This window comes from Lactuca serriola, chromosome 2 (genome assembly GCF_051521515.1).
Source record: "Lactuca serriola cultivar US96UC23 chromosome 2, Lser_US96UC23_V15, whole genome shotgun sequence".
In the NCBI taxonomy this organism is placed as follows: domain Eukaryota; kingdom Viridiplantae; phylum Streptophyta; class Magnoliopsida; order Asterales; family Asteraceae; genus Lactuca; species Lactuca serriola.
In genome coordinates, this window is record NC_136409.1 from 156,893,413 (window position 1) to 156,907,640 (window position 14,228).

At 32.7% G+C, this 14,228-nt stretch overlaps 1 protein-coding gene and 1 long non-coding RNA gene across 3 annotated transcripts; one reads left to right on the top strand and one right to left on the bottom strand.

Moving 5' to 3' along the window:
• Positions 1-8,938: 8,938 nt before the first annotated feature.
• LOC145087129 (Pentatricopeptide repeat (PPR) superfamily protein) lies at positions 8,939-11,227 on the bottom strand. Of its 2 annotated transcripts, none has more exons than XM_079025032.1 (2): positions 11,089-11,227; positions 8,939-10,730 (listed from the first exon to the last, which is right to left on the bottom strand). In XM_079025032.1, exon 2 carries the CDS (start codon positions 10,685-10,687, stop codon positions 9,026-9,028), a length of 1,662 nt encoding a protein of 553 aa, XP_078881158.1. In that variant the 5' UTR covers positions 10,688-10,730; positions 11,089-11,227; the 3' UTR covers positions 8,939-9,025. The 2 variants fall into 2 exon arrangements, with proteins under 2 accessions (XP_078881158.1, XP_078881157.1); XM_079025031.1 differs by having other exon boundaries at positions 8,939-10,717; positions 11,089-11,220.
• A 1,352-nt stretch (positions 11,228-12,579) lies between these two features.
• On the top strand, positions 12,580-13,985 carry LOC145090528 (uncharacterized). The gene is made up of 4 exons (XR_013701630.1): positions 12,580-12,659; positions 12,769-13,196; positions 13,282-13,535; positions 13,630-13,985. It is a non-coding gene; the product is annotated as an uncharacterized LOC145090528 (long non-coding RNA).
• The last annotated feature ends 243 nt before the right edge of the window (positions 13,986-14,228 follow it).

Consider the following 14,228-nt stretch of genomic DNA (forward strand, 5'->3'; position numbering starts at 1 on the left):
GCAAGTAAAGCCACCCTAGAACAAGGAAAACACTTGGATTCAAGTGTTATAAGGTCATAGGGTTGCATCTAACGGTTGTAAGGTATTGCTATTGAGTTTACGGCCCAAGGACCACTCTCCATGGAGTTTACGGCCAAGAGTTTACGGCCCTAGTGGGTTTACGGCCGTAAACCAATGGCAAACTCCCCAAATTCGTGTGTTAAGGTCCTTAGCTCAAATGTGAAGGGTTCTAGTCCAAGTTCTAAGCATTGGGAAGGAAGTTAGGGCAACATTGCACCCTCTTATGGAGTTTACGGCCTTGGGAGATGCCTTGGCCGTAAACTCCCTTCCATTCTAGATTTCTTGATGTTTCTAAGGTGTAAACAAGTCCATTCTAGTATACAACAAACTAGGACAAGAGTACTTACAATCTAGAAGCTTGTTTGGGTGCTTAAGGTCCAAGAACACTAGTGTGTGTTCTTGGTGTTTTGAAGAACACTTGAAGATCTAACCAAAAGAAGAGATTTCATGGATGAAATCATGTGTATTCACTAGATAAGAAAGGATATCAAGTTGAAAATGGAAAGTTTACTTACTAGATTGAAGATTGGAAGCAAAACTCTCAAGATCCTAGAGAGAGAATCCGTTTTCTTGGGCTTGGAATGGAAGAAATGAAGTAAAATGACTAAGTGTCATATATATGCCAAGGGGTTTATGGCCACCTTGAGTTTACGGCCGTAAACTCCAAGGTCTTGGCCGTAAACTCCTCTCTTGAGGGCTTAAGGCTTGTTTGACAGGTTACAAGTTCAACTGACATTGTCATTTATTTATTCCTTTGATGAAATAAAGCTCAGAATGCTCAAACGGACTCGAAACTGTGCTAAAAGTTAGCAGGAGTAAGTTTGACTTTCAATGAAGTGCTTGACTGCACAGGATAAGAAATTTCGGGTTGTCACAAATTACCTACCAATTCATATGCTAATCTCGATTTCCCACATTCCCCGCTACCTTCTCGTTCCTATTTGATAATTGATATTCACTGAAATTGGAATGATGGAATCACGTTCAACACTTAAGCAACATCAAGATTCAATAGCCCATTTTATCAATTTGTTTGTGTAATTAGGTTAATGTGAATATGTGATTTTGGACTAACCTTTTGGGCCCCTAATTATATATATATATATATATATATATATATATATATATATATATATATATATATATATATATATATATATATATATATGAAAATGATCAAATGAGAACACCTAAAAGGTTGAGAACGCGAGAACAAGTATATTCATTTGTGATTCCATGTATTCATTTGTGGAGAAATGATAACTTTTTACGCACAATCAACATGAATATGCTTTTTCTCTTCAATTGAAATTAAAGGCATAAAAATTTATCATTTCTCCACAAATGAATACATAGAATCGCAAATGAATATATTTTGTTCAGCTCTCGCGTTCGCAAATGAATATATTTCTCCACAAATGAATATATATATATATATATATATATATATATATATATATATATATTCTAGAATTTTTGGGCCCCCTCGAGTCGTAGGCCCTGGGCGGTCGCCCGAGTTGCCCACCGTATGGACCGCCCTGGTATCAATTCATATGGGTTTGTATCAATACTCCCGCCCTAAAAAATGGCTTTGCCCTCAAGGACGAGATCATATTGTGTTTTGAAGGTCCATGGTGGTTCGGTTTCAGATTGAAGAAGGATGAATTTGGGTGGGTTTCACTAGTTGGTGACTCGGTTGGTATTTTGTTGGACGATTGTAGCAAAGACCTTCGGACCGTCGTTTCTACATCTCGATGGGGCTTAAACGTTTGTTTGGAAGTGTTGGGGGAGGTGGTGGAGGGGTGGACAATAATGGTGGTTTTGTTGGGGGAGGCTCAAGAGAATCATCGCAAGACGGAAGTTGAGCATGAAGTTTATCTTCAACTAGCTTTGTGAGAATGTAAGTTTGGTGGAGAGTTTGGGCACCGTGAAGGGAAAGTTCGGATTGAAAATTGGGGCGAAGTCCAAAGAAGAAACAATCATGTAATGCTTGTGGAGATAAACCAATGACACAATTACTGATCTTCTCAAATTCCGATTGGTAGGCGGCAATTGTGGAGACTTGGTGGAGCTTGAAAAGTGTATCCTGGTGGTTCTCGTAGGTAGAAGGGCCAAAGCGGGTTTCAAATGCACAAGTAAATCCAGCCTATGTGCCAAGGAGGTTGTTGTTGGACATATGTTTGTACCAATTAACACGGGTGTTAGGGCGGTTCGGTTCAGATAGTAATAAAATTATGAACTGTCATCACGGGGTGGGTACCTCATGTGCACTAACCATATCAAAAAAAATATTACTTATTTCTGTTGGCCATATCCCAAACAAAAATCATGAGTGACAATCCTAGTTTTGCACTGCTACATTATGTTTTCTTGTATATATATTTTTATTTTTATTATATCAATTATAATGTATGTTATTTGAGCTTCATTATGTTTTTATAACTTTTGAAGTTACTAATTTTCAAAAAGAAATCATAGTAATAAAATTATGAACCGTCATCACGGGGTGGGTACCTCATGTGCACTAACCGAAACCAAACCGAATTGGAAAAAAACCGAACCGAACTGAACCGTATAAATGTGGGTAACCACGGTTTGGTTCACGGGTACCCGCTAAATATAAAAAAAAAACAAATACAATCAAAACTATAAACTTCATTCCAATGATTTCTTTTTGAAAATTAGTAACTTCAAAAGTTATAAAAATATAATGAAGCTCAAATAACATACATTATAATTAATATAATAAAAATATAAATATAAATACAAGAAAACACAATGTAGCAGTGCAAAACTGGGATTGTCAATCATGATTTTTGTTTGGGATATGGCTAACGGAAATAAGTAATATTTTTTTGATATGGTTAGGATTAAATACGAATCTTAATTATTGTGTGATTGTATGACTTAATAAGAACCATTGGATTAGAAAATCTGATGGCTAAAATGGTTATGACATTATTGTAATATTTAATAAAATCTTTAATTAGTTTACACGTAAAACCATTAATGATGCATTCTTGAAATTTCCCTTATATTCAAATAAGGAAAAGGCTACTTATTAGGGATACGTAATTATATTTTCTCAACTAAAATACCATAATCCAACATCATTCTACAACTATTTCTAAGAATCGTCAAGAATTATAATTGAAGATTTGACTAGAAATTGTCACTCCAAAATTGGTGCACGGTTCCGACGACTAAAATCAAGAAATCATTGGTGTATGATAAAGAATGAAAATCCAGAGATCGACTTCCATACGAGACAACTTTAAATCGAAGTTCAACAACATTGCAGATTCGTCGTAACACTGAACGATGATGATTTCTTGATTCTCCTCCGGGTTTATTTTTCTCTTATTCTTGAAGAATGCAATTACGCCTCATGTAATCGACTAGGGTTTTTGTTATTTTCAATTGAATGTTAATTTTATTGAATAAACTTCAAGGGTAGGATCTCATTCTTTCATAATCATGATTTTTAAAACCTGAAATGTGGAGAATTTGAACGGCTTTATTCGTTAAGAATAAAGTCGTCAAAAGCAATTAAATTTGGCATATTTTTTAAGAATGTATTCAATTCTATAAGAATTAGGTGGATATAGTCTTTAAAACACATACTATGTAAAATCTCATTCTTTAATAGTATTGCTTAAATATTTAGTAAGTTTGTATTGTATCGAAGTTGTATGTTTGTTGGTGATGCGTTGTTGTGGATTTTCTTTTCCTATGTGTTTGCTTAACACATCTGACAAATTTAAAAAATATATATATAAAAAAAAAAAAAAAAAAAACAATTAAGCCTAGCAAAATTCTTTAAGAATAAGGTTGTTGTGATTCATGTTTAAGATTAAAGTGTATATATTCTTTAATAATTAGGCATGTAAATGATTAATCACATACCATGTGAAATCCCATTCTTTCACATTTATTTTTTAAATTTTGAATAATTTTGTATTAAGTTGTAAAACAAATGAAACGATATTTAGTCGTAAATGCATTGTTGGAGTTTTCTCTATAAAGAATAAAGATATATCATGTGAAATTCTTTAAGAATATATATATTTTTTTAATATTAACATTTACATAGTATTTAAGAATTATACAGATAGATTCTTTAAGCATATATCAACTGATTTTTTTTTCATATGTTAGTTATTATATTGAATAATTTAGATTTGAAATGGTATGTAGCCTATGTTTATAAAAACTAAACCATGTGAAAGCTCATTCTTTGTTTCTTTTTTGACATCACCATCTAATTTTGAGTGGATTGTTAGAGAATGGATAAAGATTAGTAAGAGAAATAGATTTTTATTCATAGAATTATTATTTAGTTGCATTTTATAATGGAATTAATAATATAAAGTTGGGTTAGAGAATATGAATTTGAAAAATGATTTACATGTTTATTGTTGTAGCTAGCTGCAACACAATACAAGCAGAACCAGGAATTGTTGATGTAGAAGTTATATAAGAACTATCAATGTTATAAAAAGTTGAACAAGAAGAAAAATAATAAATAATCAAAGTATTCCCTTCTTTGATGGTTCTATGATTTCTTGAGTCTCCATACATATTGATAGAAAAATATAATTAACTTAATTTGTAGGATCTCTTGACTTATTTGATACCCAAATAGGTTATAAATTTATGAAGAGCAGATCTTATTTTATTAATTCATTTCCATATATATAAGCTTTTAATTTGGTTAATATTCAACAATTAAAAATTGATTTTGATTACTTTCTTATATATTGATTTTTTTAAATTTAGATAGTACATTATTTAATTATAAACTTCCAAATTTGTCCTTATTAAATGATTGGTCCAGATTTAGCCATACATTCACACAATGTATGATGTTTTATATAAACCTAACTCTCTCTCTCTCTCTCTCTCTCTCTATATATATATATATATATATATATATATATATATATATATATATATATATAATTAGAAGTTGTATAAGAACTATCAATGTTATAAAAAGTTGTACAAGAAGAAAAATAATAAATAATCAAATTATTCCCTTCTTTGATGGTTCTATGATTTCTTGAGTCTCCACACATATTGATAGCAAAATATAATTAGCTTAATTTGTAGGATCTCTTGACGTATTTATACCCAAATAGATTATAAAATTTTGAAGAACAGATCTTATTTAATTAATTCATTTCCATATATATAAGCTTTTAATTTGGTTAATATTCAACAATTAAAAATTGATTTTAATTACTTCCTTATATATTGATTTTTTAAATTTAGATAGTACGTTATTTAATTATAAACTTCCAAATTTGCCCTTATTAAATGATTGGTCCAGATTTAACCATACATTCACACAACGTATGATGTTTTATATGAACATAACTTTCTCTCTCTCTCTTTATATATATATATATATATATATATATATATATATATATATATATATATATATATATATATATATATCGATTCGGTTCGGTTATCTGCGGATACCTAAGTATCCAAACTAAAACCGACCCATTGATATCCGGTTTTTTCGGTTTCGGTTTTTTTTTTCCAGTTTCGGTTTTTTTCGGTTTCGGGTCGGCCGGTGCGGCTCGGTAAAGTAATTTTCTGCTTGCAACACCCAATCAAGCGAGCCGCACCGGCCGACCCGAAACCGAAAAAAACCGAAACTGAAAAAAACGAAAAGGGCATCACTTGTGAAGTAAAACACGAAAAGGGCATCACTTGTGAAGTAAAACACGAAAAGGGCAAGTAATTGGTTTGATGGGATAGCATAATAGGTAAAGTAATTTTCTGCTTGCAACACCCAATCAAGCGGCAAGCGGCTTTGACCCGTCAAAGTTGGGGAGGTAGATTCTTGGTGGGCGTGGGTGAGTATTAGGTGGTGGTAGTGGCAGTGGTGGCGGCGATAGCGGTGGCGGTGGCGAGGAGTTTGACAATGGTGTTCATGGTGCCGAATTGTGCAACGAGATGAGTGGTGATGGTGTCTAGGTGGTGGTTGGTGGGTGTGGCGAGGATGATTAAAACCTACAATTGATCGATGAGGGTGGGAGTGGTGTTATAAGAGGTGGAGCCAGTTTTTGAGGCATCGGGACATGAAAGCACCAATTGATAGAGTCAAATTAATGGATGGCGAGAACCCCCCCCCCCCCCCCCTTGTAGAAACTAAATACCAAAGATAGATAAACTAAACAGATTAATACTTGAGACAATTTTATGTTCTTTTTATTCGATGCAACTTACAAGGTATTTAAAGGAAATACTGCAACTAACTTAGACTAGGAATTTGGAAACGTGCAAGAAGGAAATGGCTAACATAATGTTCTTAAGAAAAAGGCAAACGTGGCAAATGCACGCATAATGGAAAAGAAAATATGAAAATACAGGTCCTAAGGGTGCGTTTGGTTATGGAAAACTATTTTCATTTTCTAAGAAAATGTTTTCAGAAAATAGAGTTAAGTTTTCGCTTTCAATTTTCAGTAAAAATTTTAGAAAACGTGTTTGGTTGAAACCGAGGGTGTTTTCATTTTCCATCTTAGAAATTTGGAAACTTTGGAAAACTGTAAAAATCACTTTTCTAATTTACATACAATTTGGATTACTGAAAATTTTCATTTTCTCGGAAAATTTTGGAAAACCGAACAAACCAAACGCGTTTTCAAAATTTTCGTTTTTCTTGGAAAATTTTCCAGTTTTCTAGGAAAATTTTCCAAGAAAAACGCACCCTAAATCTCGACCTATATTTTTAACGGTGTGTTTTTTAGTGGTTATTTCCAACAAGAGTCAATCCATCTGGGAATTAACTGCTAATAGTAGATCAATGTTCGATAGAATTTTTTGAAAAGGGAATGAATCTGAAATACTAATGATCTTTTATGTTTTTGAACAAAGATGAGGACAATCTAATCCTAATTCATATCCCAATATCGACTTTATTGAGGCGAGGGTAAGGTAGGGAAGATTGGATTTGTGTTATTAACTATCTTCGACTTTGTTTTTTGTGATTCGGTGGTTATGTTGTTCCAGAATATTTCGTCACAGATAAAAAAAAGTTATGGTTTTAATTTTAAATTCAAATCGGCTACTTTTAAACTTCAAATTCATATGGATTTGGTTGTATATTGAAAAATTACTTACATTTAACCATAATTTTTGCTCCAAATTTTGATATTGGAAGCAAGATTATTTTTGATATTGGAAGCAAGATTATTGCTTGGGTTTAATGAAATACATTGAATTAAGAGTTGAAAGTTTTTAGTTTGAACGAAAAGTCCAACTTAAAGATGTGCACATTGGATGAATTTTATGGTTAAATCGGCTTCTTAGAGTTTCTTTATAATAAACTAGTTTATAACCCGTGGGAACCATGGTTACAAAAGTAATTTAATTTTTATAGTAAAAGTTCAAAGTTATTAATCAATTATTTTAAATAAATTATTAATTATTAGATTTTTTAATTATATAAAATTATAATCATTGATTTAAATAAATATGTGAAATTATATCACTTTATAATTTGTATTAATTTTTATTTTAATGCTATTAATTTAATGTAGATAGAATGGAAAATTTAAAATTTAAAATTTAAAATGAATAATCAATAGGTTGACAAGTGACAAATATTAATTAGGAGACATAATATGCTGACATATGGCAAAAGAAGAATAAAATATGCATTAATTAAGAGTTCTAATAAGGTGACACATGTCAAAAGGAGAATAAAATTATTTTTTTATTAGAATAGAGAGATTTCATCAAGGTTATTTTCTTTCATGTGTTACCTTTTAAGTTTTTTTTTTTTTAAAAAAATATTGGTTTAAATAAACTTATTTGATGGAAATAATAACTTGAACCCTTTTTTTTGAGGTTCTTAACAGTTTTTTGGTAGTTTTGACTCACTAGAGCTACTTGGTCTTTTTACCGTTGGTAAAAAATTCTGTAAATTGATTAATTTGAAGCATGAGGTGTTTCACTTTGTAAATTGTATGATTCCTACTTTTCTATGTAGAATGACCATTAACCTTTGTTTTTCTTTTTTAATAATTTTTATGCAATTTTTCATTGACTTTCAGTTTAATTTCTTTATTATACTGAGGGGACAAGTAGGGTCTGGTAAAGTAAGTATGATTTCACAAAACCATTATTTTTTTATAATTGTTATAATAATAATGGTCGAAAGATTAACGTAAGTTGTTATTTTGGTAACTTGACAGATATTTTTATGTAATTTTCACTAAAATGCGATAATAATGATCCATTTAGGCGTTAAATTGTTATAATAATGGTTCATTGATGTGTGTATGGCATTGCACTTTAAAATGAATGAAAGACGGATGGTATTTCTTACATTTAACTTTAATATGAATGAAAATATGATATTGCTTCTTGTGTTAAACTTTTTTTTTATATGTTTACAAGGTGTGCATGTGTTTGTGGTAGACTCAAACTTTTTTTATATGTTTACAAGGTGTGTGTGTGGTAGATTCAAATGAACGCTTTCCTTTTTTGGTAATTTACTATTGATCAGTCAACTTATTATCCTGGTCTATACTTTTTTTTCTTGATGATTTGGAACATTAATCTTTGATGCATAATAATGAAACATTGTTTATTTTTATGGATAGTTATGTTAAGGCCATATGAGTTTCGAAAGCTTTACATATGTTTAAGAAATTGGTAAAATTTGGGACGGAATATGATTTGGAGTTTTTGAAAGTTATGTTGTGATGCCTTTGTATCAGTCATTCGGTCTTATATTGTATACCTTCGAAAAATATGGAATATGATTTGGAGTCTTTGCAAGTTCTTTGTTGTATGTTTGGAGATTTTAAGTCGTACAAAATAACATCTAAGTAAATTGAATAAGATATAACGATTAAACAAAAGCCTCATCTTAGAGCAATTATGTTATACCTTGTCATTTACATTCGCAACCACGATGAAACAATTGTTTAGTGAAGGCTCAAAAATGCCACCCTTTAGCTCTCCAATATTTTTGTGCATTTTCATCATGGCGACCTTTTTTGATCTTTAGAGATAGTTTATAAGCCATTTCTACTTTGTTTGAAGCAAGTAGTTTGTTACTCAACTTAGCACATATAAGCCTACTAGGACAAAAACCTTTCTTCAAACACTCCTCCATAACTATGGAGGCATTTTCAAGTTGACCATTGTTGCAAAGCCCATTGATGATGTACTCATAAACTTCTACATCAGAAAAATAACCACTTTGCTCCATCTCATCCCATACATTTAAAAGCATGCCACATTTACCAAATCTTGAAAGTCTCATAAGGAGAATCTTGTAAGCACTTATTGATACCACACACCCTACATCTCTTGCTTTCTTATAAATCATCATAGCAGCATGCGGTGGGCCATAACTACAAAGAAACTCGATAAACAAGGTTATTGTCCCAGTGGTCGGGATGATCCCTCGTCCTATCATTTCATCAAACATTTCAATAGCATCGGCCACCCTTCGAGCTTTAAGAAAAGCAGAGATTATTGAGATATAAGTTTCCATATTTGGTTCACAATTATTACTCAACATAAGATTGTAGTATTTCAAAGATTCATCAATATCTCCAATCGATATGAAGTTGAAGATCATTGCGTTGAAAAGATTAACATTCAACACACATGTTCTCTTCTCTTTCAATTTCACAAAGATGTCAATGACATCATTGATTCGACCGGCTCTCCCTAAGCCTTCGAGAAGGTAGCTAAAAGTCAAGCTATCAGGATCAAATCCATCTTCCACCATTTCCTTCAAAACCCTTTCAATTTCATTGATCTTTCCAAATTTGGACAACCCACATAGTAGTATATTATACGTCTCACAATCAAGCCGCACCTTTTCTTTCATTTTATACAACAAAGAACTTGCAGTGGCTACATGAGACCGATTACAAAGGCATCTTAGCATGACTTTCAAAGACTCCGAATCATATTCCATCCCAAATTCTTCCAATTTCTTAAACATATGTAAAGCTTTTGAAACTTGTTTGGCCTTAACATAACTATCCATAAAAATAAACAATGTTTCATGGTTAGGGTTCACACCTTTCTCCCTCATTTCACCTAACAAATTGATCATATAATTAAAGAACTTCCTTCTTCCTAACCCTTTCAGAACTATATTATAACTATCAACATCCTCAAATACTTTCCCCTTTTCAATAGCCCACTTGAAAAACGTAACCATAGATCCCCCATCTAAACTCCCTCTATTCACTACTTTAGCAACTAAATCAAAAGTCACTTCAATATCAACAGAAGCTGCTGATAAAGCTCGTTTAATTTCAGTTTTCCCATTCAACTTCTGAATGAAAATCCCTCTCAACTTATCTTCAGGTGATAGCAACATCTCTAGATTTTTGTTGAGTTGAGTTGGATCTGACCTAGGTTTTCCAGTTGGATGTATATTGCGATGGCGAATGGGTAAAAGAACAGACAATTTATCCAAGACATGGAGTTCGTGGATGTTGATATTGTTTTCCGTAGGTTTCTTGTCATCTGAGTTCAATAGATAAATTGGTTGTGTCGAAAATGGTATCAATGAAATTGAAGGGTGAAGAATTTGAGAAGTGTACTTTATTATGTTGAATCTAGCAATCAACATGACTATAAGCGAGTAGGAGTTGACATGCACCTGGTTAAAAACGCTACAACGTGAATTTAGAGGGTGTTTGGAATTGATTATTTAACCAAATAAAACAAAAAGAATTAATTGCAGATTTCAGAGGGGAGATTCGTCTAGCATATGGCACATTTGAGACACAAATATCATTCACAACTAAAAATTAACGAGAAATCTTTGTTATTGCAAACATTTGACAGAAATTCGTTTGAGCAGATGGCAATAGACAGAGAAGATGATAATCAGAAAAGGAAATCTTTGGCATTGCAAGCCATTAAAATAACCAGAAAATCGAAATAACCAGTATAGACATGGAGATGTCAAGATTTATAGACATAAACAAAGAAGATGATAGCCAGAAAAAAAAAAAGGAAATTCAGTACCTGATCGGAGAGCGGCGGCTGTGGAGATCGGAGAACCGAGTCGAGAAGCGATGACGTCGGAGATGGAGAGTTGGCGGCGGAGGATATCAGATAGTTGGCGGTGGTGGAGATTGGGGAGCTGGCGGCTGTGGCTAGAGAGAAGAAGATGGGAGATGGAGAAGAAATCGTGATGGAGAAAAGGCGTCTTTGTGAATCGTATTAGGAAAAGAGAAAAAGAAAAGGCAGCTTTGACCGTTTGAGGGTTTATATAATCCCACCCTCCGGATACTACACACAAGAAAAAAACACACAAATTAAAAATAATATTAATTATACTATATATTAAAATTATGTGGCCTTAGCTACAGTAAAGTTGGTGACTTTTTAACATGTTTGGTCCACATGTTTGCTGTATGTCACAATTGGTCCATTTGTTCATCGAAATTGCAATTTGACCCTTTATGTTCAATGTCACCGCTTTGGTTTGAGAGCCCTCCTGTACACGTGGTCGCGTTGGGATATCAATTGTCTACGTGTTTTCCATTCGACATTCTCTCTTCTCTACTCACCGATTCTCATCCATCGCTTCTTCGTTCTTCTTCTCAGTGAAACCTCACCGCCATCACCCTATAGGCGGCCATCGTTCACCACCACCAACAATCTGCTTTTTCACCACTGTTCATGGGGTTTACTTCGTCAACGATGCTCACCGCCCCCACAAGTTCCGGAGAGTGCAGCCTTGATTTTTGATCAGTTTTTTATCACCATCAACGACGAGCAAAAGGAGCAACAGCCGCCGTCATTGCAATTCCTATTCTATTGTCTGCGACTCATTGATCTTGCGTTTTCTGGTTTTTCTCATGCCCTAACTCTCGCTCTATAGGTCAATTATGGAAGATGCAATTCTGATTTTGAAGTTTTCGATTTTTTTGAATGATAGATCAAATTGGGGATTTTCTTTTCTTATCTGACCCTTGATTTATAGTTTCTCACATACTCTGGCGTATGAGAAGCAGCATCCAACCGCGGGCACCATCGCATCTTCTTCAACCAAAAATATATGTTCTTAAAAACTTAGGTACATATTCACCCTTCAATTAATTATAAATAAGTTTTCATCATCAGTTAATACTCTTCTTTATGTTTAATGTTAGGTTAGTTTTGATTTTACCCAGCTCCAATCTCAGGGAACATTAGATGCATGTTGATTTTCTGCTCTAGTTGGTGTAGTTTGACAATTGATGTGGTGTTGGGTTTATAACCCACGTCGGTTGTGTCTGGAGGTTTCCGGCTACAACCCATTGTTGATTATGATGTGATTTAGATCGACCTCCACCGCCACCACCACTCTCAGCATCGTCAGCCTAATGACGAAGGTATCAGCTCTAATGAAGAAGGTGTTGCCGGCTAATAAGTAAGGTATCTTTATCTCTCTTTCTTAAACAGATGTTCATTACTACTCTTTTTCTCTAGGTTTTTGAAAAATGTGTTCGAATGTGGATGACAATTAACAGGATCGGGAAAAAACCATTTTTCTTTGTGCATGTGTATCTTTCTATCTATGCCCACCACATGTTTGCTGGAATGCCCAGGTAAATGTTTTACCCAAAAAAATCCATATATGGAATAAATGGAATATACTGAGTTTTCCATTGAACTTCACAATAAAGCATCTATTTAATCGAATGTCTTTCTTTGTAGATAAGTTGTTTCCGGCCCCATGGTAGAAGCATATTGTTTTATTGAACTATGTTTCGTAATTGACTTAAAGAATGAAAAAAGGTACATATCTTGCTGAAATGCTTTATTAATGTTTATATATACTCATTACGAGCTTATGATCTTTATTTATAGCTATTGTAACAATTTCTTTGTCCTAATAATTAGGTCAAATTCCCAACATCAACCTAGACTTCAGACACCCTTTTTTCCCGGATCAAAAAGTACCCTCTGGATATTCATCTTCGACTAAAATATATTAGAAGTTTTTATATATTAACATAAGTATAATTATTAACATATATCAAATATTAATACCATGTGTGTATATTGCAGCCTGGAAACTTTCATCTTCCTTCCATAATAAAGTAGATATAATTAGCTTTTTTTTTTTTACTTTCCAGAGGAAGGTGAGTTGACTAACCTGCTATATATGAATCACTAATCACAATCTTTTCATTTGTTCTAAAATCACCACTTTCAATCAATTTGCAGCTATTGAATGGACAAAGATATACGAATTGCCTCATTATGGAAGGAAGTCAAAGCAGATAAAGAAACAATTAATGGTGCGACCTCCATATCCTAAAATGTATCTCAAAAATGAAATGCTAATGGTCAATTCGATTACAGAAGTATGTGTTGTGATTGATGGTGAATGGAAAGTTAGGGATTTGGTAAATTGGTGTAAAGATGATTGTTATTGGTCAGCAAGGATCATCAAAATATTGAGTGGTGATGAGGTTCAGGTAATGAAATTTTATCATTTTTTTATTAGTTTATTACTTTCATCTTATAAATTATTATTTATTGTTATAAATTTGTAAATTATTGTGTGTGTAGATTGAGTTGCCAATACCTCCTGCTCGACAAGGGAGGATTTATGATGCATTTTGTAAGGATTTACGCACATCCTTAAACTGGTCTCCATTAGAAGGCTAAACATTTCCTACCATGGTTCTTTTCTTTTTTCCTATACACTGATTTCTTTTTTTCTTGATTATTATTGTCATTTTAGATGTTTGTTTTGAATCGAAATCCATTTGTGTTACAAATCTATGAAATTGTATGTATATATGAATGATTTATATTCATTAAAAACTATTAATATTACAAAACATGATAACTAAGCCTTTGGATTTTTTTAACCGAATTAATTGTTGAGTGTCTTGGTGAAATAGTGGCTAACATAAGAGAAAGCGTGAGAATTTTTGTTCTGAAATCTTAGTTAATGTATGATGAACAGCTGGCAATTTTTTTTTTCAGTTTCGAACAGTTTTGTTCTACATATTACACCTAAAAATAAAAAAAAATTATAAAAAAAGTAGTTTTCCATTTCCTGCATTTAGCTCATACTTGGGCTAAATACAACAATAATATCCTGTGCTCCATGCAAAGCATGAGTTTCCATCTAGTTATCATTAACTTTATATAATAAAATG